The sequence below is a fragment of the Alligator mississippiensis genome, chromosome 16 (genome assembly GCF_030867095.1).
Source record: "Alligator mississippiensis isolate rAllMis1 chromosome 16, rAllMis1, whole genome shotgun sequence".
In the NCBI taxonomy this organism is placed as follows: domain Eukaryota; kingdom Metazoa; phylum Chordata; order Crocodylia; family Alligatoridae; genus Alligator; species Alligator mississippiensis.
In genome coordinates this window covers 8,589,814-8,605,830 of record NC_081839.1, presented here as the reverse complement: position 1 = coordinate 8,605,830, position 16,017 = coordinate 8,589,814, and the positions used below count along the sequence as shown (strand labels likewise).

General features: G+C 57.7%; 1 protein-coding gene across 1 annotated transcript in view; it reads left to right on the top strand.

The window, feature by feature from the left end:
• Positions 1 to 774: 774 nt before the first annotated feature.
• LOC102557750 (protein unc-13 homolog A) overlaps positions 775 to 16,017 on the top strand; it is a 100,209-nt gene continuing 84,966 nt past the window's right edge. Inside the window, exon 1 of the mRNA XM_059719920.1 lies at positions 775 to 944. Within this exon, the coding sequence (XP_059575903.1) occupies positions 923 to 944 (22 nt within the window). The 5' untranslated portion in view covers positions 775 to 922. The remainder of the gene's footprint in view (positions 945 to 16,017) is intronic.

The window sequence follows — 16,017 nt, the reverse complement described above, 5'->3', positions numbered from 1 at the left end:
ATGGGGAGGAGAAAGCACTATGGCTGGAGCAGGAAGGGCAGGATAACCTGGTGGTTTAACCAGCAGCTTGGTGCTGGGGAGCTGAACTCCATGATCAGTCCAGAAGTGGATGGTGCTGGATGAAGCCATCACCTTGCTGCAGCTTTGGGAACATGATGCTTGCTTGCCTGGCAGGGTTAATAATGCCGGGCATCAGGGTCCCGGGGGTGTAGGTCTAGACAAGCAAATGAGGGGGAGCGGGGCCAGAGGGCCTCGTATCAGCTCAGAGTGTGTCCCTTGCATCCCCGGGCAGCTGCGATAAGATTTGATGCTCATGAATGGAGCCAGTCTGACGTGGGATGAGCAACAGGCCTGAACACGCAGTCCTTTGCCCTGGGTCACTCCTGAGAACAGCCCGATCGGGGCGGCCAGTCCCGGAAAGCTGGGCGAGACATGAATCAGGACAGGAAGGCCAGGCTGGGGGAGCAGATCTCCGGGGAGCAGGGGGCAGGGCGGGCCTGCCAGTGCCGCCAAGGGTGAGGAGCATCGCGGATGGCCTTCAGCCAGGAGTGCCTGCAGCTCTGGCAGGCCGCGGGGGTTGTGTCCGCGCGCATTATTCATGCAGACGTTTTCATTGACAAGCGGGGAAGAGCTCGGGTGCCTTTAAGACCCAATCCCAGCTGATCAGCTGTTTCCAGCATCCTCCCCCTGCCTTTCATCGCTTTGACGTCAAAGGCTGTCCATAGGCCTCGGTGCTGAAACAAAATGGCTGGCTGCTAGTGCAGGAGTGAGCAGCAGCCCCGGCGAGAGGGGGAGAGGGCGGGGGCAGGCCGAGACTATGCGATTGCCCAGCCCGCGCCCAGCCTCCCGCCAGCCCGCGCCCAGCTGAGAGCGAGCCGGCGCCCAGCCCCGCACAGCGCCGCTGCCGCCGAGAGCCAGGACCATGTCTCTGCTCTGCGTTGGAGGTAAGGGCGGAGCGGAGCGCAGCGTGTGCCCTGGGCATCGCCCCGGCCCGGGCCGGCAGGACCAGCCCCAACTCCCCGGCGGAGGGAGCGGGGCGGAGCGGCGGGCCCCGACGGGCTGTCCCCGGGCACGGCTCGGGAAGGCTCCCGCAGCGCGGGCGGAGACGGGGCCCCGTTTGCTCTCGCGGGGGGTCGTGCTGCCACATCTGCCCCCTGGGGCCGCCGGGGCAAGTGGCCGGGCAGGGAGGCGCCTGCCTCGCTCAGCCCCGCACCGCCGGCCCCGCAGCCTTTGCCCGGCGGGGCGGGATCCCGCTCCTGCCCCGCGCCCGCCGCCTCCATTCACAAAAGCCCACGCGGGGCTGCCCCGCTACCACGACTGCAGGGGAGCGATGCCCCGGGGCGCGGGACCCGGGAGCCCGCAGACGGGCGGGGGCAGCTGGGCTTGGCCGCGCCGGGGGCTGGTTCCCGCGCCGAGCGGGGCGTGCCCGTGGCCGTGGCCGTGGCCGTGCCCGCGCTGCCGGCTCTTTATGAATGAAGCTCTCCGGCGCGGCGGGTTCGAGCCCGGCGAGCGGCCCCGCCCAGCGCGGCCCGGCCCCTCCCGGCCACTCGCGGGGCGGGGGCTGCACCGCGGGGCGCCCCAGGCTCTGCCGGCGCCTGGGCGTGGGCGGCCCCGGAGGACGAGCCCCCCCGCAGTCGTGGTGCCCGCAGCCCCGCAACGTGTCGGGCTAAAACCAGACCCCGGGTGGTCCCCGAGTCCGTCCTTGGCACACGAGGCTTGAGGCCTTCGGGCGGCTCCCAGAGCCCCTCGCCCTGGCTGGTCTGCACATCAGCACCTGCAGGTAGTGCCAAGCACCTGAGTGAGCCCCCTCCCCAGCGCAGGATCCTCTCGGGTCCGTGCTGCCCAGCGCCTGCCACGCTAAGGTGCAGCCTCCAATGAGCCCCGTGGGGGGCTGCCCTTCTGTGGGGTCCAGGTTTGGTGCCAGGCAAGAGGGTCACACCGGGCTCTGGTTTTCCATCCCGCTCATTGAGACAATGGACTTTGGGGGTGTACCTGGACCCTTTCCCCAGTACAAATTAGCAGGGGGGAGACTATTCATGCAGGAGCACCCAGAACCCATGCAGACATGCAGCAGAGATGCATCTCCTTGCCAATGCTCAAAGGAAAGCCAGGTCTAGCCCCAGGCATTTCCAGCTGTGAGAAACCGCCGAGACAAATGCCACAGAGAGCCTGGTCCCTTTTCCCAGACAGGGATATGTTCCTTTCTGTGCAGAAGTTCATACAAGGACCCCAGGTCCCTCCTGTCCTCACACCCAAAGCACAGAGCTCCTGCTGGGCCCAGCACAATGGGCGTCCACCTCCGATCAATGCCTCCTTGGTGAGCAATCCAGCCCAGCCCATGAGGGGACTTGCTCAGCATCCTGCTACTCAAGAGGATTAAGAGCAGCCAAGCCAGGTGCTGAGGAAATGAGGCCAACTATGAAATGCAACAAGTATCTGCCCACGGTGGCCTCTGTCCTATCCTGCAGGCTCACCTGAACACCCAAGTCAGCAGGGTCCCCATGGCACAAGAGCTGAACTAATGCTAGCATTGGGGAGGGGAATCATCCTCACCCAGTGGCAGTGCTGGTGATGGATCCTGCGTCGAGGAAGAGCCATCCCTGCCATTTCTCACTTCCAGCAATTCTATAAATAGGCAACTTGGGCACTGCTGGGTTTTCTGCTGTCACCAAGCATCTTACTGAAGTGTCTGTGATGCTGGGACACTGCCACCTGTTTGTTCAAAGCAGCAGCATAACCAGGGGTGGGGGAGCCATGCACCAGCCCTGGGCACTGATTGTGTGGGGGAGAGGGCTAGAATAGCAGCCTGCGGGAAACCTGTCCAGCAGTTGCAGCTGCACTAGCAGCCGGGCAGGGTGCAGGAAGCCAGCCCTGAGGCAGCCGCAGTCAGGGTCAGGTAAGACCCTCTGGCACACAACATGACCCCCCGCCCTCCTCACCCCCATCTCTGCCCATGCCTCTGGTTCCATGTTTTCCTTACAGGACACTTCAGTTCAAGTTGCTCAATTAAATGCTCACCCTTAACGTAGCAGAAAAGCATGAGATGTGGGGGAGAAGATGGACCGGGGGGAGCATGAGGGGTGTTTCCCCAAAGAAACTACAAGCTCCGTGGCAGTAGAAGCCACTTTGCCAGCTGACATTTCAGAATATGCCGAGTGGAGCAGGCGGCCGGCAAGGGAAAGGCTTCCCCAGTGTGCAGGCAGGGTGATGCGATATGTCACAGCAAAGAGCCTACGCCTAGCTGCTCCCTGCCTCCCAGTGAACTGAGCTCCATGCTGTGCCTTGCTCTCTCCAGGGTGTCAGCCCTGTCCCCACTGGGTGTTATCGACAGCACCTGTGCACAGCGGAGAATCAAACTCTGCCCTTTGCTGTGGCAGCACTTTGCTCTGGGGTCTCTGATGCCATGGGGTGCCCAGCACCGGAGGATCCACCCAGTGCTTACTGCTTTGGAGAGCACAGAATACCAGAGGTAGCAGCATCTGCTGGGAGCCATCTGTGTAGCTGAATGGGCTTTGTTTGGCCTTCGCGGTCTGAGCAGGGGGCTTGCACACAGGCAGGGCTAAGTGTGCAATGACAGGTTGATTCACTACATAAACGTGTCCTGAAGATCCTGCTTCTGCAGTTACTTCTGATTTACACCAGAGGGGGAGGAGAGCCAGGCCCTGCCTCATTGCTTGGTTCTGGCCAGGCTCTCGCTGCCCTCAGTAAAGCATGTTCAAAGGTTGCAAGTTTGAGCCCACCATTCTTATGAGGAGGGCTGGGCACCCTTGCTGTGGCACTTGCATGCTTTAAGATATTCTGAGCTCAGCAAGAGAGCAGGAGTCTGGCTGTCTGTAGCTTCTCTGAGCAGGTAGAAAATCCAGCTCATGCCAGGGAAATATTATGGGCAGAGCAGACACCTCGCGGCTCACATGCTGGCTGACCCTGGTTGTTCTCAATCCCGTCTTCCTGGGCAAGTGAGCTCTAGCAGCGCTGGTTCATCCTTGGGTCAGATGGTCCCTGGGTTCCAGGTGGATGCAGCTGCTCTGGCAGATTCAGGCTTCAGGCATCTTTTATGTGCCTCCAACCTCCCCCTCCAAAGGGACCCTCCCATCCAGCAGCTCAGGGAGCAGTGTCCACACTGCCCGGTACGAAGCCCACATCCTGGAGTGCTCCTCACTGTGAGTGCTGTGCTCCTTTGTGGGGAGAAGGGTTGGGTCTGGGAGCAGCAGCCAAGGCAGGGCCCAGCCTCCTTTGAGCTCCCCAGTTTATTTAACTCAGTTAAGCACCTGCATGATTTAGTGCTCCACCTGCTTCAGCTCCCCCTCATCCAGAACCAATGGCCGAGGCTGCACCAGGCCCTCCCAATCTGCCTTTGCCCTGCATTGATTTCCTTCACTAAAAGGATTTACCCTCTTTTTAATAGAATAATTATCAGCCCCCTTCCCTGCCATGTCCACGCTCCCCCCTGGGGACCCAGGGCACATGGTGAGCAAAGCATAGGAGAAGCACAAAAGCTGGTGCCAGGCCCTGGGGCTCTGAGGAAGAGGAAGGAGGCTGGGTTTGCCTCTGCTGGAGTCAAGCTTTCAGGGGGGCCAAGGTGGAGGGTCCCAGAGCATCTGCAAGGCCAGAGAACCTTCCCCGCATTGCTGTTGTGGGACTGGCACTGGCTCACAGGTGAGTTCATGGCACTGGTAGAGGAGCCAGCAGCTGTCATGAGCTCTGTCTCTGCAGGATCAGAGCTTGGAGCCATGTTTTCTAAAGGAAAATGATCCCACATCTGAGTCCAGCAGAGAAACAGCAGGAGAGCACATGGGAAATCATTGGGGAAAGGAATCTGAGGGGGCACCTCCGCCATCCCCTGCACCAGGTGGAAGCTGTCTCCCTGGTGGGGATCAGCCCAGGCCTGCAAGTTAGCATGGCTCCACTGACATCCTGCTTGGACTCTGCCCATCTTGGTGCTCTGTGTTTGTACAGCGCCATGCAGAGGGGGTCCTGGGTCATACTGAGGTCTCAATGGCCCCACTGCACTACAGCTAATTGCATCACAGCTAGCACTGCCCTTCTCCCAGCTATGCTCAGGTTGCTTCATGTGCTCTGTTACCATAAAATGGCCTGGAAGTGGACAGAATCAGTCCTCAGAGCACAGCCCTCTGTAAAAGGAACAGGTCTGGGGCATGGCCAGGACTGCTCTCCGTTTCTTGCAGGGGTCTGCAGAGCAGAGAGAGAACCTAATATCACCCCCGCCCCCCCCCTGCCAACACATGCACATGCACCATATCTGCCTAAGCTGCAGGCTCAGCTGATGCTGGTCTAACGCAGGTAACTCACTTCCCTGCCCTGTGCCTCAGTTTCCCCATCTCCAATACAGGAATGCAAGCTCCCTCCCAGCAAGAGAAAGAGCTTTTATCTCGAAGAGCTCTGAGCACCCACCCAGTGCTATGTTGTGGCTGATAATGAGTCGGGCTGTCCAGATCCAATACCAATTTAATTGTATCCCTGCTACTCAGCCCCTGCGGTAGCTGCTGTCCAGCTGTAGGTGGAGCATGGAGGGATGGGCTATGCTATAGCCATGAGATTTGCATCTGAACCAGCTTCATTTTGTGCTCAAAGTTCCCGGCAGCTGGTGTCACAGTGCTGGTATCACACCCAGTAGCAGCCACGCACCTGGACCCCTGCCAGCCACAGCAAAGGGCAGCTTCTATCATGGCAGCGTCTACAGGCTGCAACAGGAATAGGGGCCTGCTGTGCTGAGTGCTGCACAGGCATCTCCTCATGAGTGGCTCTGTAAGCTGGTGAACTCCCCACCAGATGGGAGGGGAAGTGATGTGCCCAAGGCCATTGCGAGGCAGGGCAGAGCAGACACAGTGCCCGGGCCTCTGAGTCCTGGAGCAACGCCTGGTCTGTGAAGCCGCAGGATCAAACCAGCCCCAAGCTGCTATTGAAATCCACAGCCTCTGTCACTCAGTGACTGGCCTGGGCCTCGCAGTGCTCCCCCCATCATGGCCCTAGGACTGCCGAGCTGCCAGCACATCCATTGTAGCCAGTGCCTGCCCAGCTCAGTCCAACAAAGCCGGAGGAGGCCTCCCCATAGTGCTTGCTCCTGTCCTGCTGCAAGCTAGTCCTCCCAGGTGGCTGATCCAGGGAGAACAACATGGTTCAAACACAGCCCCTTTGATCCTCAGGGCTGTCACTGCTGGCTCCCTACTGCCCGGGGGTCGTTGGCAAGGCTTAGCACAGCACAAGAGCATAGAAGTAAGGGCCCATGGCCATTGCCATCCCTTTGATTCTTTCAGCTCACTGGGGGGAGCCCTGTGCTCTTGCCTGGGGTCAGTAGGCAGCTGCATGGAGCCTCCAAAGAGCACAGTGTGTGCCCTGCCCAGAGTTATTTCTGCCTAGCTCATTAACCATTCTCTAACAAGCTCCCCAGGGAGCAAGGTTTGGGGCCAGGCATTTCGCAGGCTGCCTGGCAGCCCTTGGACATCTCTCAGAGTGCCTGTCACCAACCTGCTGCCAGAGAGGCAGGAGGTGCTCGGTTGTAGCACAGAGGGTGTCAGCCATGGCACTGTGTCCCCAGCTAGCAGCTGCTGCCTGTGTGCTGCCCCAGAGACTAGGCGAACCATGGAGCTGGGCTGTGCTGGGACCCAGTTGCTCGTGGAATTTGGATGCTGTGATGGGGCCAGAGCAGTCAGGGAGGAAGAAGACTTTGGGAAGTGGGGTGGGAGCAGGGGTTCTGCCCAGAAAGTGCAACCTGGACCAGTGCTGGGAGAGGGAAGAGCAACTAGGCACCACCAGATATGTGGGCAGAGCCACTCACTTCCGCATGGCTCATAGGGCTGACAGATGCTGAGGGCTGCATGCCCTGAGCAGCAGACAGGTGCCCACACCACTGTGCTGAGGGCGATGCATCCTCACCCACCCACAGGGTTCAGCTGCAACCTGGAGGGCACCCACGAGGGGTAAGGAGGGGAGAAGGCCGCTGTTCTGGGTGGGCGGTGCTGGCTGGTGGATGCAGCTGCAGGCTCAGATGTGTGCTCTCCTCCTGGTTCTGCCCCAGCCTGCTGGCTGCCCACATGCAGATTGTTTTGCCACTCCCTGCCTCAGTTTCCCCATCTAATACATAGGGCTAGTGGCGCTGACCCCTTAGTCATGCCCTTGGAGCTCTACTGGTGCAGAAAGCACTGCTTTCAGCCTGGCTCTGGCTGGGCTCGGGACACTAGGAGACATGTTCTCTCCTTCACATGCTGGTGCATGTGGCTGTCACCAGCAGAGTGGTGCTGAGCCATCTGCTCTGATATCAGGCACCAGCAGCTGATGTGACAGTTTGCTCTCTGCCGTTGGGTGGTGCTGGGCCAAAAACAGCAGCATTCATGCACAGAGAAAGGGACCCAGTGTACCTGCGCCTCCCTCCTCTGCCACAGATAAACCAGGAATAATCCCCTTGCCATCCCTGGACTTGGACTGGGGTATGCAAAGCAGAGCCTGGCCCCGGATGGACCACTCAAAGTGAAAGCCAACCAGCACTGAGGGGCTCTGGGGGCCAGGCTGGTGCTCCCTCTAGGCCCGGCGCTGTGAGTACTTTATACATCTGGGGGACAGTGCATCATTAAGGGCTGTTTGCATTCACCCTGCTCTGCTGGGCCAGTGCAGACTCACACAGTCAATGGGAAGCCCTGGCACTTGCTGTTTCCCTGCTTTGCAAGTGTCTCTGTCTTGCTCACCTGGCCCTGGCAGAGGCCCTTGCCCTGGGAAAAGTAGGCTCCAGGGCAAAGCAGTGTGAGAGCCAGTGGGCACAGTGGGCTAGCAGAGCCCCTGCTTGTGAGAGCCTCTGGCTGCTTGTAGCCGCATAAGAACCTCCCTTACTGCTATGGACTGTACTCCCATGGCATTGGGCTTGGCTGGGGCTGGGGCTGCCAGCCTCTACTGGGTGTCCAGCTGCTGGAGTGGTCCCTGCGAATGCTTGGGAGCTGAGACAAAATAGAGCATCCTTTAGGCTGCTCTGCCCTGCACTGAGGACCCAACTGGTTGACATCAGGGGAATGTGAAGACACTTAGAGATACCCAGATGGTGACCTACTGGGATTTCACCACTTTGAATCAAGGAGATTTTTCTAGCTCAAGATCTAAGGTAGCTCCTTTCAAAGGTGGAGTCTTTGTCCCATCCCCAGAAGGTCTTTGGCTGACTGGGGTGAGGAGCTGAGGCCCCAGGAGGGAGCAGTATGAGCAGGTGCCCTTACCCTCACATTGTACCTCTGGAGATCTTCACCCCAGCAAGTGCTTAGCATCAGCCCTGTGCAAATGCAGCGGTAGGATGCAACTCAGGGAGCTAGTATGACCCTTTCCTGCCCCAGACAGGATGGGGGGGGGAGCTTGGGAGTACAGAGCCAGTTTTAGGGGAGAGGGACACTGCTGCCCGGTTCTCCAGCTGTGCTGAGGCAGGGCTGGGTCTCTCTGGAGAGACCCTGACCTGTCCCCTTTCCTTCCTCCACCAGGCCTCTGGAGTGCAGGATGGATTCATTAGCCAGGGATGGCACAGTGCTTGGCTGCTAAGCATGGCCCAGACTTCCCCATCATGTGTGTTACAGAGTCCAGTGGTTAATCAATGCCATTTAGCCCCCTGCTTCCAGCTGTGGGACTCAGCCTTGAGCTGCATTTCAGAGGAGACCTAAAATCTTACTAGTCGCCTGTCAAGCTAGGCATGAAATCCAGTATTTGCCATGGGAGTGCAGTAGAGGAAGACTGTGCATGTGTGTGCATGCGCGCGCGTGTGTGTGTGTAGATGGGCACAGCCTGAGCAGACCTGGTGTGACCATGGCATCAAATCCCCTGCTTATTAAAACAGTTCCTTACCCACAGCCTTGCCACAGAGTGTGCCCCCCTGCACCTTGTGTCCTGCTGAGGGCAGGTTTCAGGGGACATAATAGAATCAATGAGCTTCAGCCTGAAGCTGGCACAGCTTAATTGCACCCAGCGCTGTATTTAACTGGGCGGTATTGCATGACCCCTGGGCTACTGCCAGCCTCACGCCTCTTGTGGGAACATGTAAAGTCAGATCTAGCTGCATGTTCTTTTTCTTCCTCTCCCTTCCAGCAGTATCTGGTGGGTCCTGAAGTTTCTCTGAGGTGGTCTCCAGTGAAAGCTGAGCTATTCCCCTTCATTTTAGAGCCCAGCCCATGTTTGCTCTGTGTTTGTACAGCACCTGGCACAGCATCCTGCAGTAGATGGGGGTCAGAGCAGGGGCAAACCAGGCCTCTGCTCCTCCCTGAGCCTTCCCTGTGCCCCCTAAGCTTGGGGAGGAGGGGAGAGGGGGGCTGTGCCAAGGTCTCCAGAGACCTGGCAGGACTGAAATGGCTGCTTAGCTCTCCTGGGTACCGTGGTCACCTCTACCACTGCTGCCAGGGGAGGCTGGAGCCTGCTGGATCTGGGATCCTGAGCAGAGCCAGACCCTGTGTGGACAAAACCGGGGCTTCCAGTTTGTGCTAGCAGGTGCCAGCGTCCAGGAGGAGCTGCCCTGCCTCTGGGAGGGGTTGTGTCCCAGCCCAAAGCTAGTGGCAGGCACACCCCAAGCTGGAAGGACCCCTGTCTGGCATGGAGCTGCTTGATCAGGTGGCACCGTGCCTGGCAGCAGATCTGGGGGCTCCCAGCCAGGCTTTTGCGGTGGTAATTTGAGCAGTTGGGCTGGGGAGGGGGGCTGGGGAGAAGACCCCACTAGGGAGCCATGTGCTGTGTTCCCCTTGGCCGGGGACAGTCTCTGCTCCCCATCTCAGGCATCCGGAGCGTGTGTGTGTGTGTGTGTGTGTGTGTGTGTGTGTGTGTGTGTGTGTGTGTGTGTGTGTGTGTGTGTGTTGTGACTCATCCCAAAATGCAGCAGCTCACTGCTGCAGCTAGGGCCAGCCTTGGCTCCTTACTCCCTCCCCTCCCCTCCTGCCCAGCCCCAGTCCAGGCTGCTCCCTTTGTCTCCTTGCACAGTTTTGCAAGGTGCGGCACGGAGGGCAAAGCTCCAGAAGGGAGCTCCTCAGCCTGTGGGTGGGAGCGGGGCTGAGGATGCACGGAGCTGTCTCCCCAGCCCCCTGGATCCTGGCAGTGTCACTCCCCCTGCTCCAGCGTGGCAGGTGCTCGGTGCTCTCTGCATGAATGATGCACAGAACCAGATGAATGAAAAGTGCTGTCGTGGAGCTTCTTCGCCGGCTCCGGCTGCAACACGTGGTGAATACCAAGCAGCAGGCGGGGGAGGGGAGCCAGCAGGGGTGAAAGAAATAACAGCGGAGGCGTTGGCTGGGGGTGGCGGGAGGGGGCGGTGTGGGCAGGAGTGCCACGTCTGGAATTGCCAGTGCAGCCAGAGGAGATGGAAATCAGGTCCCCCGGCTTGGCCTGGGTGAGGCTCTGTGGGCCTGCTTCTCTGCTGCCCCGATGTAAATCAAGAAGAGCAATAGATGGATTTGACCCCAGTGGGACCCAGGCAGAGTTGGCCTCACTCCATCCCATTCCACCTCTCAGGTTCTCCAGGCAGGCCCACCCCCTGCTCTGTGCAGCCCCTGGCACCCCATACTGGCAGTGCTGAGCGCTGGGCAGGGGCTGCATGGAGCCGACTGGGCCCCGCAACACTGGGCTTGCAGGTCTCACCCCCTTCCCATTCCCCATTGTGCTCACTGCTATTCAAAGCCCCTTTCTCACGTGCCTGGGTGCTGCATGGCACCAGCTCTCACCAGCCCAGCAAAGGTGCTATGGCAGTGGCTAAAAATACCCAGTGCAGGGAGGAGCCATGCGTGGGGGGTGTGGAAAGCAGGAGAGGAGCCAAAGCTTCCTGCCAGGTAGCCGGAGGCAGGGAGCGGGTGGCAAGGCAGAGCTGGAAAAGATGCACATCTAGAGGGTTTCTACTGGGCCCAACAGGGCACAGACTGCAGCAGAGAGGTGGCAATATGGGCAGGGAGACAAACTGGCCATGTGGGTGGTGAGGTTGGCTGCATGGGTCTGGCGCTGGGAGGCCTTGGCTCTCCACAGCTGCTTCTTGGATGCACCAGTTCATGCTCAGCCTTGCCCAGTGCCTCAGTTTCTCCATCTAGTAACAAGGGCCCTGCTTTGGCTGCCAAGGCACTGCAGGTATCTGGGCAACCAACCCAGTATCAGCCCCACTCTGGGGCTGCAGCAGCTCCCATGTCCAGCTCTGCTGCAACGGGCTCTGGCATGTCAGGCAGTGCTGGGAGCAGCCTCAGTGCTGCACCAAGAAGAGAGGTGTGGGCAGGTCCTGCCTGTGGCCCTTACATCCAGTGAGTACCAGCCACATGAGCAAGGCCGTTTGGCTCTCCCCGGGCAGCCCTTGCAATGCAATATGGGAGCAGCTTGGGGGTGGGCTAAGGTGGGGCTGCGATCAGGAGAACTGCAGGCACGTCATGGGGTGCAGGGCACATCATGGAGATGAGAGCAGGGGTCTGAGACGTGGGGGATGGCTGGCTGCCTGCTCGCAGGGGCATTGCCAAGGGCAGGGGAAAGCTGGTTGCTGGCCTAAGGCTGGGACTTGGGAGACCTGGGAGCCCCCAGTGTGCCCTGGATCTGCCCCATGCTTCATCCCCTGCCTGTGAAATGAGGCAAATGCTGCACAACCTCTGGGCTGAAGCCATCCTGGATGCAGAGGCCCCAGGTCCTGCAGTGACGGGAGCCAGGCCTCAGACAGCCTTTGATTGATTTGCTTCCGATTGCTGTTTTAATAACAGGCTGGATCTGGCCCCCTTGCCACCAGGGAACCATTTTGCCCCTGCTTCTTGGACTTAGTGGGTGCGGGATCACGCTCCCTGCGGTGCTCCCCGAGGAGCCCTCCTTGCCCAGCGCTCTCCCTTGGGAAAGGGAGGGGGAGGGCTGTCCTTGGTCCTGAAATTGCTGCTTCACCGTCAGCTCCTATTTTCAGAGCTGAACAACGTGCTGCCAGCAGTGACATCGTCTGCAAATCTAACCCATCAGAGCTGCTAATTGTAGGCCCTGGAATAGCATGCAGGGCTATGAAGAGGATTGGGAGGAGGAGAATAAATAGGTCTCTTTGTACAGCCCCATGCATTTAAAATAGCCCCGTGTCCACAACATTCAGGAAAGAATACCATTCCAGGACAGCTCCCTCCTCCTCCTCCTCCTCCTCCTTCTCCCAGACACGGTAGCTGGCATCATGTTAAATTGCAGCCTATTTCCTGCTGTCTGCAAAGGCAGAGCACAGGAATGACACTTCAGTGAAGCACTGGCTCGGCAGGTGTTGCTAGCACCACGGGAATGCAGTCAGGGCCGGGAGCCTCCTGGCTTTCTCCAGCTAGCGAGGGAGCCCAGCATGACCAGACCAGGTCCTGTTCTTCATGAGCTATTTCATATCCACTGTGGCTGCCTCATTCATTGCTCGGGGGGTTGGAGGGAGGTGTGCGCACGAGTGCAAGGGCCTTGTTGCTCATCCGTTCCCATTGACAGCCTGGGTTTGGCAGCAGGCCAGGGTGAGAGGGCCTTCACTCACTGCCTGGGGTGTTATTCTTCCCAGAGCCACTATTGTTAATTAGATATTGGCATTGCCTTTCCCACCCACATTCCTAAACATTTATTACAGCTGGTTCCAGGCTGGAAGTAGGTTTAAAATGGCCTTCCTCTACTCCTCCCAGAGGGGATTTGCCTTTGGTGAGGGTCCTGTGAAAGCAACCTGAGACATTTTAACTGGAGCAAGGGGGTTTCGGAGAAAAGCTGGTTGTGTCAAAGGTGGGTGAAAAATTGAAGGGGGATTTCGAACATCTGGTCAGCTAGCTCAGCTCATTCAGTGTGTGTGAGAAAGGGAGAGAGCGAGACAGTGAGAGAGAGAGAAACAAGACAACAGGAGTGACATGGTACAAAAACCCGATGGTTTTTATATAGCTCAGCTTCGCACAATTAAAACTGGAGACTGCTTGTTTTTTCTCAGCTTTTTTTTTTTCCTCCCTTTTTTGTGCCATATGGAAACTAAAGCGCATAAGGCACAAAAACCTCAGTGTGAAAACATGTGAAGGAACTGAGGGAAAAACACGGTGAGATTTCAGCCGGGGAGGAGAGGGACTCTCACACTGAGCTGACACTCGGGCCCTGGCTCCGAGCACCTAGCTGGGGGGCGACCCTTAGTGCTTCAGTAACAGAGACAATAACTAGGGGGGTATCTCTCGGGTATGGAAATTGCTGAATAAATGCTGCCTTGCTCTATTGTCAGAAATGGCTGGTGAGTGTGCCAGACCTTTATTTAAAGAGCCACATCGGACTCCACCCTAACAAGAGACATGGCCTGCCCTGGCTTTGGGTTTTCTCAGTCCTTTCTGTGACTGGATGGTGATGTCTTGCTAGGAAAGGTGGAAGCACAGTGAGCATGGGGGTCCAAACATAGGCCAGAAGCTGGTTCACCTGGAAATGATGCCAGTGACTTGCAGCCTGCACCTGAGCTTTCTGTGCCTCGGTTTCCCCATCTACAAAATAACACCACTGAGAGCCATGCAATGTCTACTTCACTCCTATGGGTGAGGTGCTTTCAGATCCACACCCAACCGGCACTAAATGAATTCTCTTCTTTCCATCAGCTCCACATGTAGAGCATTGCTTGCTGGGAGCTGTTGCCCCACTGGGGTGCAACCTGTATTAGAGGCAAATGCACTGGAAGTAAACCCTTTAGGAGTGGAAGGGTGTGTGATGCTGTAGTAAACTATGGGCCATTTATTTAGCTACCCAGGCATGGATTTAGGGCTGGGATTTTTGAATGGCCCTTTTGCCTCCTTGGAAATTCTAGCCTAGGAGCTTGGTGTTAGATGATCCCTGATCCGTGCTGGTTTCAGCACCTCTGGAGACCAAGGAGGTGGCTGTGTCTCATCTTGCATCTAGTCTTGCATAAAGAAATGGTCAGAGAAAATGCTGAAGCCAGGCTAGCACTGTGAATGTGCCTTTCACCCCTCTCTGGGAGCTGCCATGTACTGACAAACCCAGGGCTGGCCATGCGCACTGGGGAAGCAACGGAGAAACAAAACTGGGGCAAGGATGGAGGCAGCAGCACACCACTTAATAGAAGCTGCAGGTGGGGAACAACAAGACATCTCCTATCAGCAAAGCTGACAGAGCAGTAGAGACACATGTCTCGCCTAATTGTTTGTTCCTGTCAGCCTGGGTTTTGCAGCTTTTATTGCTTTTTTTTTTTTTTTTTTTTTTTTTTTTTTTGAGGAAATGTCTAACTAGCTCTGCGTGTTCCTGCCTTTGGAGAGGAAAGGGAAGAGCTGCAGGCTTGTGTCTGTGCCATGAAGAAGCTGTGTTAGATTCAGGGAACATTGTGACGGGGGAGCCAAGCGGCAAAGGGCCTTGCCCAGGGTCACACGGGAAGGCTGTGGCAGAGCAGGGAGCTGCTCCCAAGCTCAGCTTCCAGTTCTGGCACCTCTGAGAAGTGGCAGCTTTTCAGAGAAGGAGCCAGGCTTCAGCAGTGAAAGTGGTGGGGGAGGGGGCTTTCCCCGGGCTCAGTGAGCACTGAGTGCAGTGGAAAGCCCGGCCATTTCCCTCAGGTGCCTACATGGGAGCAGTGATCATCTGACATCCTGGTCCTGCTTCTGGGGGCAACCCAGCCCAGAATCTGGCCACCAAGGAGTGCATGGGTGTGAAGCCCCAGGCCCCATGGGCAGGAAGCTGCTGCATCTCATGGATTGAGGCTAGTAGATTTGCAAAACAGATGCTGATTTGGGGCAGCATCCTAATGAGGGGCCATCACCCCAGGTGGCAGAGCTCCATGGATGGGGCACTCAAAGGAGCGGCACAAAATATGCTGTGAGAGAGGAAGATCTTGGGTAGGCTGGTCCTCGTCCGACCCCCGCACATGCCATAGCACCCGACAGCCCTGATAGAAGGTCTCCACCCAAATGGGGCTCTTGGCTTTCATTCTCCTCTTTGCCATTGTGCTTCTCCTCCAAGGAGTAGGAAGCAAAGTCCTTAAAAGGCTCCCTTTGATTATCTGGCTCTTAATGAGCCAAGGGGAGACTTTCAGGGCAGAAACCCTTTTCATTTGGAAAAAAAAGAGTCTTTGCTGATGCAGCTAATGATACTTGCTCCGGGGCTGCAACAGGTGAGCAAAGTGCCAGGTCTGCACAGCCACACTGAGCTCATATGTCAGGGTTGGGTTTTCTTCCCTCTTTTTAAGCCTCCCTCAGAGGCATCAGGTGTTGGCTACAGCCACAGCTGGGGACGGTGACTGGGCTGCACCGGTGCTCCTGCTGGGACTTAAACCTGGAGGTTCCTGGCTAGAGGGTCTTGTCTCTCTGCTCAGGGTCAGTCCAATCACCATATTTCGGGTCAGGAAGGAATTTTCCCCATGGTCAGATTGGTACAGGCTGGGCGGGGGAAGGGGTTGCCTTTGTGTCTAGCAGGGGATGTGGCCCCCTGCCTGGGATCTCTTGAGCATATATCAACAACCTTTTACACAAGCAGGACATTGGCTGCCTTGGTTCCCCTGCTTTACCTGGGGCAGGGTGTTAGGTCTTATGTTGTGTCAGGGCTGATGGTAGTTTTACTAAGAGGTTGGACTTCCCTTCCAACCCTACCTGTCAATGGGATGATTCTCAACGGGAGCAGCAGGGACCAGGAAGAGAGGACCCAAGTGACTGAACACCTGAAATGCCAGGAGGTCAGAGGGATGCAGGTTCAAGCCCATGTTGGGTGGAAAGCCTTAAACCTGGGGTTTTGCTCCCTTGGTGAGTGCCTGAGCCAACGGGCTATTGGGTTATGTGAGAGGGCTGCTCCCCTCCTAGCTTTTTCCAGCACTTACTCTCAGGCATGAGCAGAGTAGTCACCTCCTGCCCCAGCCTCTGTGTGGCCTTTTGCAGAGGTCCTGTCCTTGTGCATACCCTCCCATGCCACACGGCAGGATGGCAGATGATCACAGCTCCCACGTAGGCACCCGAGGGAAGTGGCCAGACCTTCCACAGCACTCAGCACCCACCAAGCCCATGGAGAGCTCCCTCCCCCTCCATCTTCACGCTGAGGCCTGCGCATGGCAGAGTATCTGGGGCAGGGGGAAGAGAATTG